The sequence below is a fragment of the Nilaparvata lugens genome, chromosome X (genome assembly GCF_014356525.2).
Source record: "Nilaparvata lugens isolate BPH chromosome X, ASM1435652v1, whole genome shotgun sequence".
Classification (NCBI taxonomy): domain Eukaryota; kingdom Metazoa; phylum Arthropoda; class Insecta; order Hemiptera; family Delphacidae; genus Nilaparvata; species Nilaparvata lugens.
In genome coordinates, this window is record NC_052518.1 from 86242737 (window position 1) to 86264005 (window position 21269).

A 21269-nucleotide genomic window follows, 5' to 3' on the forward strand; every position below is an offset into this window, starting at 1 on the left:
CGTTACGGAAGATGTTAGATCTTCTCGCGTTCCCCGGTCGAACCACTGTTGCTCGCCGGTCGATCATCAATCGCTCTGCTGGAGTGACGTTCGGTTGCGGAGCAGAGCGACAGTCTGTACGCACCTTTAGAAGCTGCTTGACCACTCAACCCTTGGATTGCGCACTCCAAGGGAGAGTGACATGCTAATTAATGACCTAACGACACCACACAAACATGTGGTAAGCATCTATGCCATGTCTGTCATCCACACATAATTTTTTCTGAGTAGACGGAGGACGAATAATATTATTCAATTTAGTGTAATGGTAATAATAATAATTATTACAATTTCCAAGGAAGAGACTATTTTTGTTCACATACTATTTGTCTTGTACAGTTGTATCTTTTTCACTTGCTATGGAATGTATCAGAAGTATAGACTACTAGATTGTACTGCGTAATTATTTTATTGGCATGGTTAGGTAGAAGAGGGAACCAAATGGTAGACTATTCACCTTTCCAGAATAAAAATGAACTATTCAATCATTCAAACTCTCAAATTTGTGTAAAATGTAATGTAAAAAGTGATGATTCATATCAACTGATGATTTCTGGACCCGTTAATTTAATACCAGTTCACAATGCTTTCATTCACACTGAATCACGTAGGCTATAATGATTATTCAGTTTAGTCTAGTCGATGACAAAGTTGGTGGGTGGCTATTGTGAATCCGTCTTGCTGCTCCAAGATCCACTATCACACGTGATAGTTCCCTGAACACTATATCCACTCAACTCAACACTGATAATGAATTTGAATAAACATAATTGAAAATCACTATATATGACCTGTAAAATTGATCTAGGGTAACGAAATATCTAATCAAATAATCGACAGACAATGGCAACTGAGCTGTAATAAACTGATACATAAAGTATGCAAAAACCCGAGAGTTAAAACATAGTGGAGTGGCGAAAGTGGTGTATCAGAGTAGGAGGTAGCTGAGAGTTTTTATATTATAATTTATGTATCTTGTGTCTTCGCTTCCTGCTATCTTCTACCCTACCTTTGCCGCTTCACTATGTTTTGACTCATGTTTTGCTTCTGTTGCGTACAGACTATATTCACTTAACACTGATAATGAATTTGAATAAAAAGTATTGAACATCACTACCGTAAAATAGATCTTGGGTAACGGAATATGTGATCAACTAATGGAAGAACAAGATAATGCATTTATATAATTCTGATAAATTTCTTTATTTGTATTTTTTATGTTTGCAGAAACCTCTTCAACAGTCGTTGTCGTACAGTTCGTCTTGCATCTCGGCGTCTGAGTTCTTCGACGCAGAGGATTACGAGGGTGGAGAGGTAGAGGAGGAAGAGGAGGAAGAAGTGGAGGAAGCGGCCGCACTGGGAGTGGCTAGCTTGCCTCCCGCTAATTCGGCCACAGGTGCCGGAGTGTCGGACACATCCTCGGAGGCAGGCTCGCTCACCTCCGAGGACGGAAGCGTTGTCTCGTCTGAGAATTCGGAGATGGGAGGATCTGAATACAACCCCGCTCAGAACGGTGAGATGTGCTCTAGGAAATCTTCTGTAACAATTTAGTTGTGGTATGACTGTTGTTGTGGTACTTATCCATAATGAATAAAAGCAAATAGGAAATTGTCAATATTTTTATTTGAAATTATTCAATAGCCATCATATCGGTCTGTTTAATTCTCTTGATTTCAAACCTCAATAATTTATCAGCCAATAAATAAAAAACTGTTTGAATAGTGACTTTGAGCACTATTTTGTGTGAACATTGGGTTATCATTCGTTTAATTCTTATTATTTATTTAGTTCAAACAGAAACGTCAATTTGTTCTACCTCAAAAACCATAGCAAATAAATGTGACAAAAATCAGTTACTGAATCAATCCAAGATGCTAAGAAATAGATTCCAATTGTTTGAATTCTTGGGAGCTCTTATCCTTTAGCACTGCCTCCAAATGAACTTCTGTTATGCTGGGTAGAAATAGAATACAATTGGTTATTATAGGGAGTCTTCACACATATCCATTATATCACCGTGTGAACACTTATAAGAATAATTGGTATTCTTTTTCTTCCCAGCAGAGCAAACATTCATTAGAAAGTAAGACTTCAGGTACATTTATGTACTTACAGTGTTTTTCATAACAAAGTGCAGATAAATGTATTCTACATTATTCGAGCTTTGCAGAAGGCATTGGTGGTTAATAATTTTCTTTCGAATAAATAAGTAAATAAACGGTGGTTCAAGTTTCATCTAAGATCAATTATTTTAGTTGTAGGGCGTAATTGTTCATCAGTGTATGAACATTTGTAACATTGTTATTTCACACTATATTTTCATGAATTATGAACATCAGCTAATTCCTTCAGTGTCTTGATCTTGAGTCTTTATTCTCTGTTTGTAAAGTTGATTGACCTGGTAATCGATCAACTATCGAAAACGAATGGAAATATTTTTATAATTTTCTTTATTCTTTACAAACTTATTAACATTAATCAAATCATCTTTTATTGTCATAAAACATACAATATGTTGAGGCATTGTTATTTTACATCAACTATAACCCTTAGTATTTTGATCTTTTATTTGTTTGTTAGTTGGCTGCCCTGGTAACGGATCAAATATGACTGGACGTCGAACAAAACTACCCGCGCCAAGGCCTAACACAGAGGGTCTTTCTCTATGGAATCTGCTTTGCAAAAATATTGGCAAGGATCTGTCACAAGTGTCAATGCCGGTGGCATTGAACGAACCTCTCAACATGTTACAGGTAGGCTATCATTCTAACAATATTTTAATTTTCTCATAAATATAAATTATATAATACCAGCACTAAATAATAACGATGAGTCTCATTTGTAAGTTGTATGCAAGTAGGCGGTAACTTGAACTAGTTTATTATACAATTGAAATTGGTTGTTCTAATGCTAAAGTCGATTCATCAAAAGGAGATCCAACAATGACAAAAAGTTTGCGCTTGTCGCTTGTGTGCGTGTATAAGTGATGACTCAATTCATTGTTAAATGTTAGTATCGTGATTACCAGTTCACAATGCTTTCATCAACACTGAATCTCGTGCAGTGCTTATTCAGTTCAGTCCATGACAAAGATGCTGAGTCGCTACTGGGAATCGGTCTTGCTGCTTCAAGATCCACTCTCACACGCGCATGTTTATTCATAATTTGTTGTGTAGTTGTGGAGTATTATGGTATTTATTCTAGATATTGTGGTAATATTAGATTGATAATGGTCACGACCGAAACCGGTCTTTCTACTTTTAAAATATGTGGGTTAGACAAATTTTTATTTAATATTTATTCATTGTCTCAGGTCCCATAACTGACTAGCTTTCAAGTTTATTCATCACAACGAAGTTTCTCGAATTTGAATTTAAATCCTTGAAATAATATTCAAGCCTCAGATATTTTAAGGCTGGTTCACGTTGTGCATTAACCAATACCATAAAGATAGTTACATAAAGTTACTGAAAATTTAGCATTTTCCTTATGCTATCTTTACTCTATGTCAATACTGCTGTGCATTTTACACCCAATCTACTGCATTATTGAATTTTTTCATTTACAGAACCAATCTACTGAGAATCTGAGAATATCTGAGAATCCTTTTCTAAACATTCTAGATCTAGTAATTCAACTTGTTTTCTAATTCCATGTTCTGATTTCAGAGGCTTTGTGAGGAGCTTGAGTACAGTGAATTGCTAGATAAGGCTAGTGAATTGAGCGATCCCTATGAGCGAATGGTGTACGTAGCTGCATTCGCAGTATCTAGTTATGGATCGTCCTACTTTCGTGCAGGCTCAAAACCTTTCAACCCACTTCTCGGCGAAACTTACGAGTGCATAAGAGAAGATAAAGGCTTCAAGTTCATTGCTGAACAGGTTAGAAACTCAATTCGTTATCCTGCTTTCGTCCCCTGTGGGTTGGGGAAGCTTTAAGTCGATCATCGTACTCAAGAATGTGTTGAAAACCACAATTCACCCACAGTATCCATGCTTGTCGTAGGAGGCGACTAAAATGGACCTCAAGGCAACTCCAGAAGTTGCCTTGCCTTCAAACCCATGGGATCTGCCCCATCAGGGCAGTTTCGGAGAAGCAAAAAGAAAAACCCAAGAGACCAGAGATGGGTAAAACTCCAGGCACAAATGCGGGTCAACAGGCTGAGTCTAGGGTGACCAGGTGCCCTAAAGGCAATTTGGCGACCCCTCCTTAAGCGGAAAGACCTACAAAAAATCCAGGAGTGGAACTCACGTAGGTCACGAGTTTGTGGGGGTGGAGAGGCCAAAACTCACCACTGCTCAAAGAAGGGCGGCCATTCAGGCAAAACTTCTTGGGAGAGGTGAGGCTTTAGACCCTGCAGAGTTTCGGAGGGTGAAAAAGAAAAACCCAAAAGACCAGAGATGGGTGAAACTCCAGGCACGAATGTGGGTCAAGGTGGCCGGGCGCCGAGCGCCCTAGAAGCAGTTTGGTGTGCCCTCTCTCAGCGGAAGGACCGACGAAAAGGCTTGGAGTGGAACTCACGTAGGTCACGGGGACTAATCAGTCTGAAGAGACTGCCAAGCATATCACACTGGATTGCGACAAGCAACCAGGTGATGAATGGGATGTTAGTATAGCGAAAAACTCCTGGTTCTTGTAAAGGACACAGGTATTGGTTTGCCTAACTAGCATACTACTTGGGAACACAATAAGCTTCGGTTGGCCCGTGGGGTTCTTTGAACCTTTGGATCCTTGAATCCGTCCCTTCAAAAACAATAAACAATAATATCCTGCTTGAAATCTGTGGAATCCATTTTTCACCGTTGAAACCATGGTTGAATTTATTTTTCCACACAATCTCCTCCCAAAAACCATGATTAATTCGTGAATTATGAATTAGTTAAGCTAGGTTTACACTATGAGCAGAGCTACATGTAGCTCAGCTATCTAGCTCTGCTACAAGTTTAAAAAGTAACACTGGAGATCTGCTATATAGCCCGGCTATATCCAAAATTTTCGGTAAACATAAAAGAGAATATGAGCTATATGTCAATTTTTGTTCATAGCAGAGCTAGATGTAGCTGCTCTGTCCTTGAAGGAAGGCTGCCGCAGCTGTTTACTGCTGTTTGCAGCTGTTTAGTGCCTGCTGGGTTTACACCAGATATACTGTACTCATTTGTTGTCAGAGTGCTAGTAGGCTACTGCGCATCGCGAGCATTTCTTTTTGATTTATATATTATTGTGCAATGATGGAGAGTGAATTTGTCTGGAATAGGGACAAAATTATCCAATATCTTCTTTCTCTTCTCTTTGCTGAAAATATCACAGTAGCTGCGGCGAAAGTAGCGGCTGCTGCCAGAACTACCTTCTTCGGCATCTGGCTGGGAACTGAACAGTGGATACTGGTTTATTCCAAACTATATGTAGCTCTGCAACAAGTGATGGCATCAAAGTTAATTATAGCAGAGCTATACATAAAATTAGCGTTAAATCTACTTATAGCAGAGCTACATCTAGCAGAACTATATGTAGCTGACAGAGCTATATGTAGCTCGAGTTTTATATAGCTTTGCTATAAAGCAGCTACTCAACTCCACACAGCCTGTAGTCAAATCCTCAGTTGAATCTCTAACTCCGGCTGAGCCTGTTATTGCACAAGCTACTCAATCAAGAAAAAAAACTCAAATTATGTGATTACTGTGGCTTCAACTCACACTTCAGAAATGAATGCCCTGCTCGCAATATATTCTGTAGGAAATGTGGAATAAAAGGGCATTATGCAAAAATGTGCAGATCAAATCAGACCCACAAGAATGATAAACTAGTATCAGCAGCAGAAATCTGTAATTCATCACCTCCAGGACTCAGTAAAGCTACTGTACCGGCTTTGTTGAATGATTTTAGAGTAGCTGCGCTAATTGACACTGGCAGTTCCAGTAGTTTTGTTAATAAACAACTTGCAAAAGATCTGAAATTAAAAATTTACCCCTCTAATGAACAAATTTGTATGGCTACTACCTCTCTCCGATCATCAGTTGTTGGACAATGCTCAGTTAACCTCTCAATTCTTGGCCACAAGCTCAAAAATGTGATTCTCCTTGTTCTCTAAGATCTCTGTTGTGATGTATTACTCGGTCATGATCTATTGTCTAATCATTCAGGTCTGTATATGTCTTTTGATGGAAGAAAAGACCCACTAAAAGTATGTGGTCTTGCTGCTGCTCAAGTCAAACCTGCTTCGCGTAAACTGCCGTCAGCTTTGAGAGAAAATGAGAATAAGGATATTTTCAAAAAGCTATTGAGAAAATATTTAGCAAACGGGGTTTACTACAGTATTCAAGAATTTATGGATGGAGAATGAGGCTTTTGGGAGGATTAAATTGCAATGTACATTGTGGAATGTGATGTATATAATATATGTTTATATATATTCCTTTATTTTTTTGACAAATAGTCCTTGACGATTTCCTATACTCTTTAAAGAGTCTCCAGGGAGAAAATTTAATCAAATCAAATCGCTGTTTCAGCACATTACTCCAAACACCAAACCCATTGCTGTAAAATCAAGACGTTACAATCAAACCGACATGGAATTCATTACTCAAGAGGTAGATAAACTATTAAAAGAAGGTATCATAGAGCCAAGTGACTCCCCATGGAGAGCTCAAGTGCTTGTAACTTCCAATGACAATCATAAAGAGCGTATGGTGATAGATTACTCTCAGACGATTAACAGATTTACTCCACTGGACGCATACCCCCTACCGAATATAGAAGTAGTTGAAAAGGTTGCTAGATATTCTGTATTTAGTACTATTGATCTTCGAAGTGCTTATCACCAGATACCAATCAGGAATTGTGACAAATTATATACGGCTTTTGAAGCAGATTGCCGCCTCTATCAGTTTAAACGTATACCTTTTGGAGTAACAAACGGGGTTGCTGCCTTCCAACGAGTTATTGATGATATCATTCAAAAGGAGAATCTCTCAAGTACGTTTGCCTATCTTGATGACGTTACTATTTGTGGAACTACAACAGAAGAGCATGATAGAAACTTGAAAAACTTTATGAATGCTGTGCACACATACGAATTGACAATAAATATGGAAAAAAGCTCTTTCGCGAAATCAGAAATTAATCTCCTTGGCTATATTATCAAGGAAAAGACTATCCGCCCAGATCCTAACAGACTAGAATAACTGAAATCCTTCCCCCGCCGACGAATGCAGCTTCAATGAAAAGAGTACTTGGTATGTTCTCTCACTATTCAAAATTTATTCCCAATTTCTCTGACAAGATACAGCCTCTAATTCAAACTACATTCCCACTGAATCAAACTACCATTTTATTGTTTGAAATTATGAAACAATCTATACTCGATTCAATGGTAGTTTCCATTGATTCAGAAGCTCCCTTTGTTGTAGAAACCGATGCATCAAATGTTGCTATTGCTGCTACTCTATCACAATTGGGCAAACCTGTTGCTTTCTTCTCCCGCACCCTATCAGCAACAGAACGGCATCATCCAGCAATAGAAAAAGAAGCTTGTGCCATAGTTGAAGCCGTCCGTAAATGGCGCCACTTTCTTCTAATGCGACACTTCCAACTTATTACAGATCAAAGATCTGTCGCTGGCGCTTAAAACTCTCCTTTTCACATATGACATCACCTACCGCCCTGGAAAAGAGAATGTAACAGCAGATGCTTTATCCCGAATGTGCGCTAACGTAACAAATAGAATACAAAACCTCCAGAGATACCATGAAACACTCTGTCATCCAGGACAGCCAGATTTTATCACTGGATAAAAAGTAAAAATCTGCCATTCTCCCTTGATGAAGTACGACAGGCCTTAGATCAATGCAGAGTGTGTGCTGAAATAAAACCGAAATTTTACAGCCACAAAGGAACTTTGATCAAAGCTACATCACCATTTGAACGCCTCAACTTGGACTTCAAGGGCCCGATACCTTCAAAAACCAGAAATCATTACATTCTGACAGTGATTGATGAATACTCTAGGTACCCTCTAGCTATACCTTGCCCTGATATGTCTTCCACAACTGTTATTAAGGCCTTGGAAAGAATATTTTTTATGTTTGGAACACCAGCTTATATTCACTCAGACCAAGGACCATCTTTCATGTCTCAGGAACTCAAGAGCTACTTAACAATGAATGGGATTGCTTGCAGCAGAACAACACCCTATAATCCAAGAGGGAATGGGCAAGCTGAAGATACAACGGGATAATATGGAAAACAGTTCAATTGACTCTAAAATCTAGAAAACTGCCAATCATACACTGGGAGGACTGCCTACAAGAAGCACTCCATGCGATCAGGTCCCTACTATGTACATCCACCAATGAAACTCCACACGAAAGAATATTCCGGTTTCCTAGACGAACAGGAAATGGCGGATCAACTCCGTCTTGGCTCATCTCACCAGGACCCGTATTACTCAGAAAGCACGTGAGAACATCGAAGTATGACCCGCTTGTTAAAGAGGTTACACTGTTTCAAGGAAATGGTGAATACGCTCACGTACAATTTCCAGATGGGAGAGAAAAGACAGTATCTACGAGGGATCTAGCTCCCACTGTGCCCATAGCCAGCTCGGAAGAAGTAGAAGAACCACCATCATTCCCAAATCCTTCCAGAGTTCAAGAGCCAGAGTCGGAATCGAAGTCAGAAGGGTATTCCGGAATTTTATCCTCAGACATCCAAGAAGCGGAGGGTCCGCATTCAGTTCAAGAGCCTGACGTTAGTGAAGCTAACGGCAATCGAAGAAGCACAAGGACAAAAAGGCTTCCAACTTATTTAAAGGACTATGAACATTCATTCTCCTAGGTGGAGTGAATGTGATGATATTGATCATATGATCTATAATCATATGCTCTAGTTACTAGAAAAATCAATTGCATGTTTTATTTAAGTTGTCATTAATGTTTGATGAAGCCTTGTTATTACATCAAAAGGTTTCTCTTTCGTTTTAATTTAGTTCATTGACCAAAAAAACAAAGCATTAAAAACAGCTTAAAATATCCACCTACTTTATTTAGATGCTCTCTCTACCAGTTTACTTCTTCAAGGGAATTTCTGCTCCACTTCATTCTGAAGCATTATTTATTTTCATATTAAACCAAATTTGAATCTAACCGCCATTGTAAGGCAATAATCTATCTTATCTATATTGCAATAATCGACCTTATCTATTAGTATCGATATTGCTTAAAATGGAAATGGAAAATCGATATTGCCTAATCGGAAATTGAAATCACAGTATAAGAATCAACAAAAGTATTAGGAAAATTTAATGAGTTTTATTATAACTTGTATGCTCAGATTGATGATTTAGTGTATAAAATGGACATACCGGTACCTAACCTACATAATATTTGGACAATTTAAGACAAAATTATGAATTTAAAGAAGTTTTGGGCAATAGCCTGTTTTTTCTTCTCCGACTACTGTATTGTTTACTTTATCAAATAGATAAATAAACATAGGAAGCAGTTTGGAAATGCAAATTTCCCATGCACTTTATCAACTCAATATCACTCATGTTAATTTGATTCCAAAATTTGTATTACCTTATCCAGATTGATTGAAAGTTCTATTTTATTATTTCACTTTATTATATTTCAGATCTTATTCAGTCTGATCAATGGTGATTTTTTTATTGAAAGCTTATTTCCTTAATTTAATATGAAACTTTGTTACAGGTTAGTCACCATCCTCCAGTTAGTGTCTGCTTCGCAGAATCGAAAAACTTTGAATTTTGGCAGGATGCCAGAATCAAAACAAAGTTCTGGGGAAAATCAATGGAGTTTCAGCCTACAGGTAAGCTACAAACGCAATCATCAACTTTAATTCATCACACATCTTTCCAAAATAATGATTACATGAATTTGCCGAGTTAATTAATATTATTCAAGATTGCCATTCTAAGATCAGAATGAGCTTGAATAAATAAGTCAAGATACTGTTACTTCAAGTTGGATCTTGATATTTCAGTAATTAATAATGCTCCAAGGTTTTCAATTTGTTTCTTTTAGTCAAAGTAATCCAGTTATTGTGACACCAACAATATGTATGTTATGGACCTGTTCCATGAAAAATGTTACCTTTCATTGAGAAATAAATCTAAATACTACACTTCCAAATTTATTACATAGCAAGCTGGGTTTGAGCAGGCTGGTTTTTTCTGTAATTACTTGAACTTTTAGGTACAGTCGCCATATTTCTTACATCATCAATTGAATAAATTTTATTCTAGTTTCACATCATTTCAATGTAACTTTCTAATTCTAATGAAAAGAGTTTTGTATTGTTTTTGTATAAGTATCATCAAATTAATGTAGCTTGAATTGTGTCCAAAACATATATTTTTTAGGCCGACTATTGAAGACTATTAATATTGTGATTTTTCAATGACAGGCTTTGTGAACGTGAAATTGCAAAGGCCAGACGGTAGTGGAAAAGATCACTATCGTTGGAACAAGGTGACAACATGCGTGCATAATTTGTTTGGGGGTCAGAGGTGGGTCGACCAGTACGGCGAACTGAGGATTACCACTCAGCGAATCTCATGCAAACTGACTTTTGTTAAGGTGAGCTCTACATTAGAATAATTCTAATGATCTAATAATTCTAATAATTTCATTGATTTTCATAACTATTACAATCTTGCAAACTGTCAATTCATCAATCAATAATTAAGCTCAGTATTAGAAGCGAGGTTCGAGATGACAGAATGTTTTGTGTAATTGGTTATTATGTAAGTAGAAAAATCATAAGTTTCAAATTACTCCTATATTTTGATTAAGTGGAACGTTGGTTAAAACTACGTTAGTTAGCCGCCTATTTATGCTTCAATTTATTTCTAATTTTGTTTAACCAATAACTGTTAACTGATAAATACGAATTAATCGGCTTAGTCGAATATTTGATGTAGGCTATCACTACAAAGTGGTTGGTGTTATTGAAGGTCCATATCAGCTAATATGTTGTTCAATGTTGATAAATTCATGGTTTCGCTTTCCTAGATTTTCTATTTTAATTACTGTTTTAAATAATTCGCTTGTACTTGAACAGCCCACTGTGATACTACTTGAATTACTCACTACATTTAGCAGTATCAATATATAATTAAAAATGAAAAAATATTTTCCCATTTTTATTGTAACGCTCATAGGAAACGGTTTAAAAATTGACAAATAACATAGTCTACATAGTGTAGGAGGGGAATTCCTAAATTTCATAACGTGTACTATGATTTTCTTTTTTTAAATAAATTTGAATTGAATAACACATTCTAGAGTATACAAAACTCGATGGTGAATTATTATTTTTACAACATCAGGGCACCAGGGAAGACCCTTTTACTTCACAAAAGAATTACAATAATTGAAGAAACAAATTGAAAATGAAGTAGCCTTAAGTAAGATTGAATACATTATCCAAAATTTTATATAATCATGAATATTATTGGTTAATTAGTGAGTTGAAAGTGGTAGGAAATACCAAGAATGATCCAATTATTTTTATCCAAAAAAATGTAATGGCCCAAAAACAAACTAAAAATAATTGAAATATATTTTTAGATACTCTACGACTAAAGTTGCTTCTGTGATCTTATTCAATTTGTATTTTTATTGATTTGTGCAATTTCCCAAAATTTTCCCCATAGGCCAGTTATTGGTCAGCAAAGAGGCATGAAGTTCATGGAGTAGTTATCAACGAAGATGACGGTAAAGTCATGAGGAATCTCTTCGGCAAATGGAGTGAAGCTTTCTATTGCGGAGTTGCACCTTCGGCTAAGTGTATTTGGAGGCCTGGTATGTTCTATCAATTTTTCCTTTGGACTTAGAACAATCAAACACATTTTTTCACGCTTATAAATCCTGTCGACTGTTAACTTTCTGATGAAAGGCAACATTTGAAAAATAATTTGTGCATTATAATAGATAGTCTCATTGGAATATGTTTTCATTGAAAATAGAAACTGAAATTTTGGCGATGGTTCCTCTAAAATGTTCATATTGCTATCATGTTATAATACTAGGCCTACTCTATATCAGTCCAAAAAAGCCGGTACTATTTGTAAACTTATCCTCAAGTTAATCTGCCCAAATAAATAACTACCCCAGCTTGAAAATCTAGCTATTACACTAGGAGACTCATTCTCAAATATTTTAATTGATACTTGCATTTACTCTTTATTAATTAACGTACTATTTTTCCTGGTTCATATATATTGATGAATAATTGTGATCCTATATGCTTCACTGAAATTTCATACCAATTATTAGAAGTTGGGTAGTTTAAGTTTGATTAACGTACGGCACTCAATTCTAAAATTATTCTCAGTTGGTTTTTTTGAATATGTAATTTTATTTTCTTCCATTGTCTCTCATCCGAAATGTGTTAACTAAGCTGGAAATATTTATGTTACGCCCAGCTAGTATTGTATTTCACTTTTTGAGAGTTTTAAAGATGTGAAAATATTCAGTTTCAATGGAATTGAGAATTCGTCCAAGCGAACACGATATTTTATTTAAATGGGATGAGGTATGTGATAGCAAACGGTGAGTGTAAATTCTAAAACTTGCTATTTAAACATTCAATTAAAGTAAGAATAAGTTTGAAGGTTAGTGAAAACGTAAAATTACATTCACTGTTATGGGTAATTATGATATTGTTTATTTTCAATAATGCTCAAGTTATTCTTAATTACTGATTCTGATTCGTAATGCATATTTAATTATGACGGTATTTTGTTTCTCATTTTCTGTCCACTTGAAAATGATCCATGACGTTTTGTTTCTTGCAATATGTTTTAAAATATGATTAATCTATTTTTATCATTATAAATACTGTAATTTATTGTCAATTGTGAACTTTCAAACTTGTCAAGAAATGTCTTGTAGATTATAGGAAATTGTTATCTTCGGTCCATAAAACTATTTAAGTCATGATTGTGAAGGAACATCAATGCCTTGAATATAATCAATCATCTATACTGTGATTAAAAAATAGACGTTTTGATGATTAACATGGTTGCTATATCAAATATCTTTGTATTAAAACGCATTGAGACACAATGCCATCGTATCAAATAGGTGTGGAAAAACTTGACTGTATAAATACCACTATTACATGTATAATGCCAATGTCTTATTTTAGACATTTTTCACCATTATACATTTAATTTATATGAAAATGAATTTCTTACTTTTTATAGTAGACTTCTTTCTTTTTAGTAGACTTCAAAGCTACTAGAATTTATCGCTAGATTTTCATTGTTTGACTCACTTTTTGAAAGGTACCATGCCAGAGGACTATGAGATGTATTACGGGTTCACAAGATTTGCAATGGAACTCAATGAACTTGACTCTGAGATGGCCAAATATTTGCCTTCTACTGACACAAGGTTTCGGCCAGATCAAAGGTATGTTTTTTATTCGTTCTACTAACAAGTTTCAATGGCCCCCATCCCCCATTTCATCAATTTTCACTCTCCTCGTGTTTTAAAATTCTGCTTTTTAATTTCCTTTTATTTTTCTATGAATTGAAAAGTTGGATTTCCACAGGACTTTCTCGATTATTAATAATAATTGAAATCAAATTTACTTATCAAAAAAGAAAGTACAAAGTAAAGAGAGATACAAAGCATGTGCATAATAGATTGACACTTGCAATAGTGATTTCCTTCTTAACTAGTAGTTCTGTGAAAAGTAGACCTCACGCAGTTTTCTCATCACAAAATATTGAAACCATAGACCTTATAGAAATAGACACGGCTTCTCCAGACACCTGTGTAATGCATGCAATGAATAATCCTCATAATCCTCTTGTTAGCTGATTGATTATGAATAATTCGTTAGTGACTGATTAATCAATGCTATCAATCCTTTTCCTTTCATATTATCCTTAAAATGCAAAATTTCAAAAAACCTTGTGTATATATCAACGCGCAGTTAAAAAATGAATATTCCTGCCAAATCTCTTAGAATTCTATCAACGCATGTGGCCGTAAATGCGTTACATACATACAAACAGATGAAAGAAAATCCGACTTTAAACATAGACCTCACTGCAGTCAGTCAAAAAGCTGAGAAAACGCCGGAAAACGCAGATTTTGGGCGTATCTTTGGATTTTTTTCAAATCCGTTCTTAGTTTGCCACTAAAAGGCTAATTGAACATACATGTCAAATTTGAATTTATTTTGCCTAGTAGATTTTTAGTTCTGTTGATCATGAATGAGTGAGTGATAGAATGAATGGACATTTCGCTTTTATGTAAATAGATAGTCTTTAGTTGTGTATGATGCTACATTAGTTCTTCATAAATTTTATTTTCAAATACTTGATGACTATTGCATATTCATTTTTTCAGATTACTTGAAGAAGGAAATTTGAATGCTGCAGAATCTTTGAAACTGCAATTGGAACAAGCACAAAGAGATCGCAGGAAAAGGCATGAACAAGAAGGAACTACTCATGAGCCGAAATGGTTCAGGTAAGCGACAACTCCCCAATTATATTTGAATTGATTTTATCATAAAATGTAGGAAGTAAATGTTTTCTTCCATTTCAAATATTTTTACGATGACTCAATATTAGTTGAAAAAGCGGTGTCTCAATCGACCCCTGAAACGAACGGTGTGAGGTTGTTCATTTCACAGATATTATGTACTGCAATAAAATAATTTAGTAAGTAAATATTATCTGAAAATTAAATGAACATCGAAGGAACTTGGCCGACTGAGGTCCGATACTACGTGAGTTCTGAGTTCTCAGGTCAATTCCTGGGCCTCTGTCATTGACTGTTTTTAGGTATGATGGCTTTTAGATTCGACAGAGCAACGTGTCCATACGAAACAAGGTGGGTTCCCCGGGAAAAATATTTTAATCAGACAAGGGATCCTTGTCTGAACCCGGTATTCAAAGTCAACAACTAATCCACTACGTTATACCACTCAATTATACATATTATGAATTATATCATCGGGGGGGGGGGGGGTTTCACACCGGGTTGATATTTTCCACGCAATTTCTACCTGGCGATATTTGACTGTGCTTTTATTAGAATAATGGTCAACATTGATAAAAAGTCTGTATATGTTTATTTGAAACAATCATTTCTTGTTTTCTATTCTGTAAACAGTCTTAGTTTTTTAGTCAAGTATGGAAGCTAATGATCATATGTTTCTGTGTCTCATTTCTTAAGTACTTATTGATTATTTTCAGTAAAAGTACCCAGAACGGAGAGGAACAGTGGGAGTACAACAACAAGTACTGGGACACCCGGAAGGCGCCCGGTTTTGTGAACATGTCGTTCGAGCCGCTTTGGTGACCCTCAGTTGTCGTCCCGGTGACACCACATCCCTCAGCAAACCAAGATCCGCCGCATCACAAATTGAGCCCTCACCAGTATCAACCGGGACAATCGTCTTTGAATTCCACAGCAGCCACCTCTTCAACGTCGAGCATGGCACAAGTTCCAGCGCCACAGAGCAGTGTTGGTACATCGTCACCATTTCTGCCGAAAAAACTCGGCTCCTAGCGCGAGCGATCGGGCCGTAAGTCGGTCTCACGAATTTCTTCCTCGCCTATTCTTCCATCGACTTATTGAAAACTTTCTCAACTATCTTTTCTAAAAGGCTAGTTACCTTCAGATCTGAAACATTGTCTGGTTTTTCAAGATGAATCATTAGCTATAGATGGTTCAGTCAAGCTGTATTTCAGAATTGTGAGGTGTATAGAGTACTACTCATGCGTTTTGCTTCTCTTGCAATCTGTTTTACACTAGCTGGCAGGGCAGCCAACCTGATGTCCACTTCACTTGTCGACCTTTTTCTCGTTATTGAACCATCGATATGTAGATACAGTAATTCATCTTGAGTTCTTCAGCAGTTTTTCATTCTATAGTTTTACTCAATTCTTGAAAATTAAGGTGGAACAAATCTAGTATACATGTAACCGTGTATCAATCTATACGGAATCGATAATTAATCTCTATCAGTATTTTTAAGGTTTACAAAGGATATTGAAATTAATTACCAACACCATTGAATAGTTGTTAGTATCAATAATTCATTATTAATATTATTTCAATAATGACTGAACATTTTATGTAGGCATTGTTTGGATCCTACATAATTGAACATCACCTCATTTGAGACCTAAACTTGAGTCTTTCAGACTCACTATATTTCCAAATAAATTACTGAGTAATTGCAAACCCCCCCCCTCCCCGAAATTTGGTTAATATATTGATATCTTGAACATAAAAATCTATAAATAAATATTGATATCTTGGAAATCAACTCCATTTCCAAGTGTATCAACTCTTATTTCGTAATGTTTCAAAAGTTGATTACAATCTTGTATTATTTCAAATTAGTTGGAGACGCACTTGGATTATCATTTCCCAGTTGTACGAAACTTAAGATAGTGTTGTAGAAATCTTATAAAATGGCCAGTAAACTAGGGCCAATCGACTATCATTTTATAATATTACGATTTGTTTTTATAACTATTTTCATCTGTCATCGCCTTCTCAATAACTCAAAAACTACTAATAATTGCAATCCAAATCTGACTTATGCATGGGATATAGGAGTTGAGATTGTTTTACCTACTGTTGTAGGTAACACTTCCCTAATCTATGCTGGCAATAATTATTTACTGTTTCATTCAATAAGAATATACAAAATATCTGTATGTATAAATATGCTTTGCTTTCATGCCTTCAGGTTTTTTGCATGCAATAGAACGGCTATTGGCCTTCGTATATTGCAACTGTGTCAAATATAACATTCAATGTTGACATTCAAATTGGATTTAAAACTGGTATATTAAAAAAGTGGATTATATTTATATATAAATTAAAACAGGAGACACGATTTAAATAGATTGAAAACACTTGAAAACTTACATTAGAAATGGGGGAAATTTTCGGATACTGAGTCTCCTTCCTCAACCGAGCAGACTGCAGTTTTGAATCCAACGGTCGTGTGACCACAGAGTACGCACGGTGAGTCAATTGTAGCAGCAGAGACCACAGATTACGCGGTGCAGACGGATGGAGAGAAAAAGGGTACAGATTCAGGGGACATTATGGGGTATTTAAGGGGCGGTTACAAACGGGATATTTAAGATTTGAGTGAGTTATGAATAAGGAAAAGTGTAGCTTAAGGTTCCATATAGCGAAAGGTTCCTTATTCATAACTCACTCAAATCTTAAATATCCCGTTTGTAACCGCCCCCTAAATACCCCATAATGTCCCCTGAATCTGTACCCTTTTTCTCTCCATCCGTCTGCACCGCGTAATCTGTGGTCTCTGCTGCTACAATTGACTTTCCGTGCGTACTCTGTGGTCGACCGTTGGATTCAAAACTGCAGTCTGCTCGGTTGAGGAAGGAGACTCAGTATCCGAAAAATTCCCCCATTTCTAATGTAAGTTTTCAATCTATTTATATCGTGCCTCCTGTTTTAATTTATATTACAAACTTTAAAGTGTCTTCTGTTATGTGCTATATATATATATATATATATATATATATATATATATAATATATATATATATATATATATATATATATATATAATTTTTAATTTAACCTGCTGGTAACAAATATAGAGATTTATTAGCAGTTATATGCCAACAATTTTCTTTCAACCTCAAAAATACCTCAGTATTAAATATGAAAAAAGCAGAGATTTCTTTACCCTTGTGAAATAAAAATTACATTGAAAATTGAAGTTAAGCTGTCTTGCTTTATTGTGAAGATATATTATTATAAGAAATTACATGAAAAGCATCATTTCATTCTCGGTTATGAAACAGTAATCAAAATCAACTCATCTTTCCAAAAATCAACTTGTGGAATAAAAATAAAATTGAAAAATAAAAGTCAAGCAGACTTGCTCTATACTGTAGGTAATGTAAGGTTACTGAGAGTAATAACATAAAATATAAATTCATCCTTTAATTGTGGCACTCAAAATACTCAACAAAATATCGACAAGTTTTTGTATATAATATTGCGAGGTATATCATTAAATTGAATGTAATACTATTTCAGAAGCAACAACCTAATAAGGTCTATTCATAATGTGCTCGTAAATTATTATACCTATATAATATAACACAATATTGAAAATATATTAAGGGTTTTTTAAAGAGAAAAAATATTATGATCAATAATAATAATAATAATATCGTGTGACCTGGCTGGCTCAGGTCTGGTGTCAGAGTTTTCAGGTCGCAACTGATCAATTTCAGGGCCTCTGACATGACCTAACGACTGCTTTTTAGGCAGCCGGGACGAACTGCTTAACGTGTCCATCCGAAACACGGATGATCAATAATTTTAAAATTGGTACTGCTATAAATAACCTTCAGGGTTATACCCTGAATACCACCTAATAAACTATGTGGCAGAGAGTTTAATATTTTTTTACAATTGTGGTCTGGACTATCCTAAAAAAGCCGTCCTATGAGTATCCATTCTCAACTCATTCCTTGTCCTCGTATTGTAGCCATAAAGGTAAGATCCTCTTGTCCACGAAGGTCTATGTTTGAATCCATAGAGGGGAAGAAAATTCTTCCAAAATATCAAGCCATAATGTTAGTAGATGCTTTTTAATTTGTTGACGTTTTTATTTTGCGAACATGAGATACGCGTGATCCTCGGACGGCATCCACGCGATATCGTATGGCTTGACCTCACACTCGCCAAGTGTTGCCTTCAGGTCCCTGACTCGCATGCCCGCCGCCAGCCCCGACACCTACATGACACCCTCTCGAGGGGTGTCATTTCCCCACATAGACTATTGGTCCGTGTGTAGGGAAAGAATTCTTATCTATAAATTATTTCAACTGGGAAGTAAAAATCCAAATTCTGATCTAATATTATTCTTATAATATACAATTATCATATTGGAAATAAATATAAAAAACAGCAGACAGGTGGCTCATAATGGCTCTCTTTTAGATTCTTTGCGAATAGAATGATTTTTTTATTTGTTGGACGTTTTCATTTTGCGAACATGAGATACGCGTGACCCTCGGACGGCCTCCACGCGGTATCGTATGTCTTGACCTCCCACTCGCCAAGTGTCGCCTTTCAGGTCCCTGACTCGCATGCCCGCCGCCAGCCCCGAAACCTTCATGACACCCTCTCGATGGGGAGAGGCGGACGTCGGATGCCCCAACAGTCGCCACCCCTGTAGCCCCGGCTACCGCCTCTACCTCTGCCACTGCCCCCATTCATGCTCCTGCAGGAATACAATATTTGTATCCGCAAAAAATGTTACAAAATAAAAAGTACAGACTCTTGTGTCTATAAAAAGAATTGTTATATACATGGTGTTTTTTTATCACTACCTGAGCTTTTATTTACATCAAGTTTTTCAACTACTTAACTATAGTTCTAACTATCTTCAACTATCTAATTATCTTAAGCTACTGTTCACTCCCTTCCTTAATAAGGCCCTTCTTGCTCCTCGTCTCCAATTGCTGCTGTGGACGGATTGATTTGAGCAGTAATTTCCACTTGTCCAATTTGGTGTGACGTTGGATTTGAGTCAGCAGCCGATTCATTTGTATTGTTACCTAGCTTTCCACAAATGTATGGAGATCGTGATTCTCTGTGAATAAACTGATTTCCTTCTTCAGAATTGGAATGATTATTTATCCATCCTTGAGGCTCTTATTTTGATTTTGAGGACTGAAGCCAGCCTCTTATACTCTGGAACGGTTTGGTTTTTCTCCTGATTCCTGAGTTTCACTTTTTGGCACATCTGGGATGTTATTATTCAAAAAGCCTTCTCATGCTGAAGGTTCCCGGTATCACGCTGTTCACCTTGAGGAACCTAGATCATAATAATTATATACTCAATTAATTGCCCGCCTACGGCCATGGCCCCACCTGTTGCTCATAATGGCTCTCTTTTAGATTCTTTGCGAATAGAATAGAATGACTTTTTTATTTTGCGATCATCAGATACGCGTGACCCTCGGACGGCATCCACATTATATTCCAAAATATTATGTTGAAATTGTTCGATCTCACCTCTGCAAACATTTCGTTTTGAATATTATTAGAATGAATGTCTCAGATATTGAAACTTGTATCTGATACAGTCACTGTTACACTCTTTCATAATTATGTTATTCATTTATTTAAACATCAACAACAGTATGAAATACAGGACATTGTGCTTATTAGTTTTGAAACTCATATGTAAGAATAGTCATTTAGTTACATAATCATATTGAGAAGTTTGGGTAGTTGAACACTCAGCAAATCTTGTTAACTGAAAATGAATTTTACATAAATGACTCTTAATAGTTTAAGAATTTATAGCCTAGTAAATCACAGGGCACATTATTTCAAGATGCTTGTGCCACTATACCAATATTAACAGAATTGATTGCAATTTCGACTGAAATGAAATTGCAAACAATCCTATACATTAATTAATGCTGTGGACCACGCTTTTAAAACTTCACACCGGTGACACCCTTCAAAGCATTCTGATTTGTTTACCGTCAAGCTGACCAGACTAACCAAACTTCAAGGGAAGAACCTTTTTCTATCATTTTTCACTTTGAAATCAAAGTGTTCAACGTTGAAATCTTGTGAGTGATCCACTACACAACTAGCAGCAGACAAGCATGGGAACCCGTGAGTACATTCCCAAAGAAACTGTTTGTAGCACATCTGATTTCCCATAGTATCAATTTTTGGAAAATCCAATCAATTTAAAAAAAAACCCAATCGATTTTTTTTTAAACGAATAAAGCATTGGCATTGGCTCCTCTAGATATTGGCTGTTAAGACGTTTAGCCTCTAGCTATTGGCTGTTAAGACGTTCAGCAGCAAGGGGTATATTACTGGGAAGGTCATTTATGTAAAGCTATAGCAGTATTGGGCCAAGAACCGTTTGTTGATCAACAACCGCACTGTGCTGTCAACCCGGGTCACAATCTTCACTCGCCCTTGTTCGTGTCCGAGCCTCACAGTTCAGTGTCCACTCGAGCTTATGTCCTCTAGGAGGTCCCTCTAGCTCAAGTTCTAATTTGGCTGGGTATCCTTCAACATTATAATTCAATGCATAATATCAGGAAATAAATATTTCCCCACATAGACTATTGGTCCGTGTGTGGGGAAAGAATTCTTATCTATAAATTATTTCAACTGGGAAGTAAAAAATCCTAATTCTGACCTA

The 21269-nt window shown here is 36.2% G+C and overlaps 1 protein-coding gene across 1 annotated transcript in view; it reads left to right on the forward strand.

Annotated features, from left to right (window-relative positions):
* The window catches only part of LOC111053877 (oxysterol-binding protein-related protein 6), a 38302-nt gene extending 21856 nt beyond the window's left edge, over positions 1–16446 (forward strand). The window contains exons 11-19 of the mRNA XM_022340810.2: positions 1267–1552; positions 2620–2792; positions 3708–3920; positions 9747–9864; positions 10462–10634; positions 11714–11861; positions 13349–13475; positions 14424–14546; positions 15278–16446. Of these exons, the coding sequence (XP_022196502.1) occupies positions 1267–1552; positions 2620–2792; positions 3708–3920; positions 9747–9864; positions 10462–10634; positions 11714–11861; positions 13349–13475; positions 14424–14546; positions 15278–15383 (1467 nt within the window). The 3' untranslated portion in view covers positions 15384–16446. The remainder of the gene's footprint in view (positions 1–1266; positions 1553–2619; positions 2793–3707; positions 3921–9746; positions 9865–10461; positions 10635–11713; positions 11862–13348; positions 13476–14423; positions 14547–15277) is intronic.
* Positions 16447–21269: the final 4823 nt, after the last annotated feature.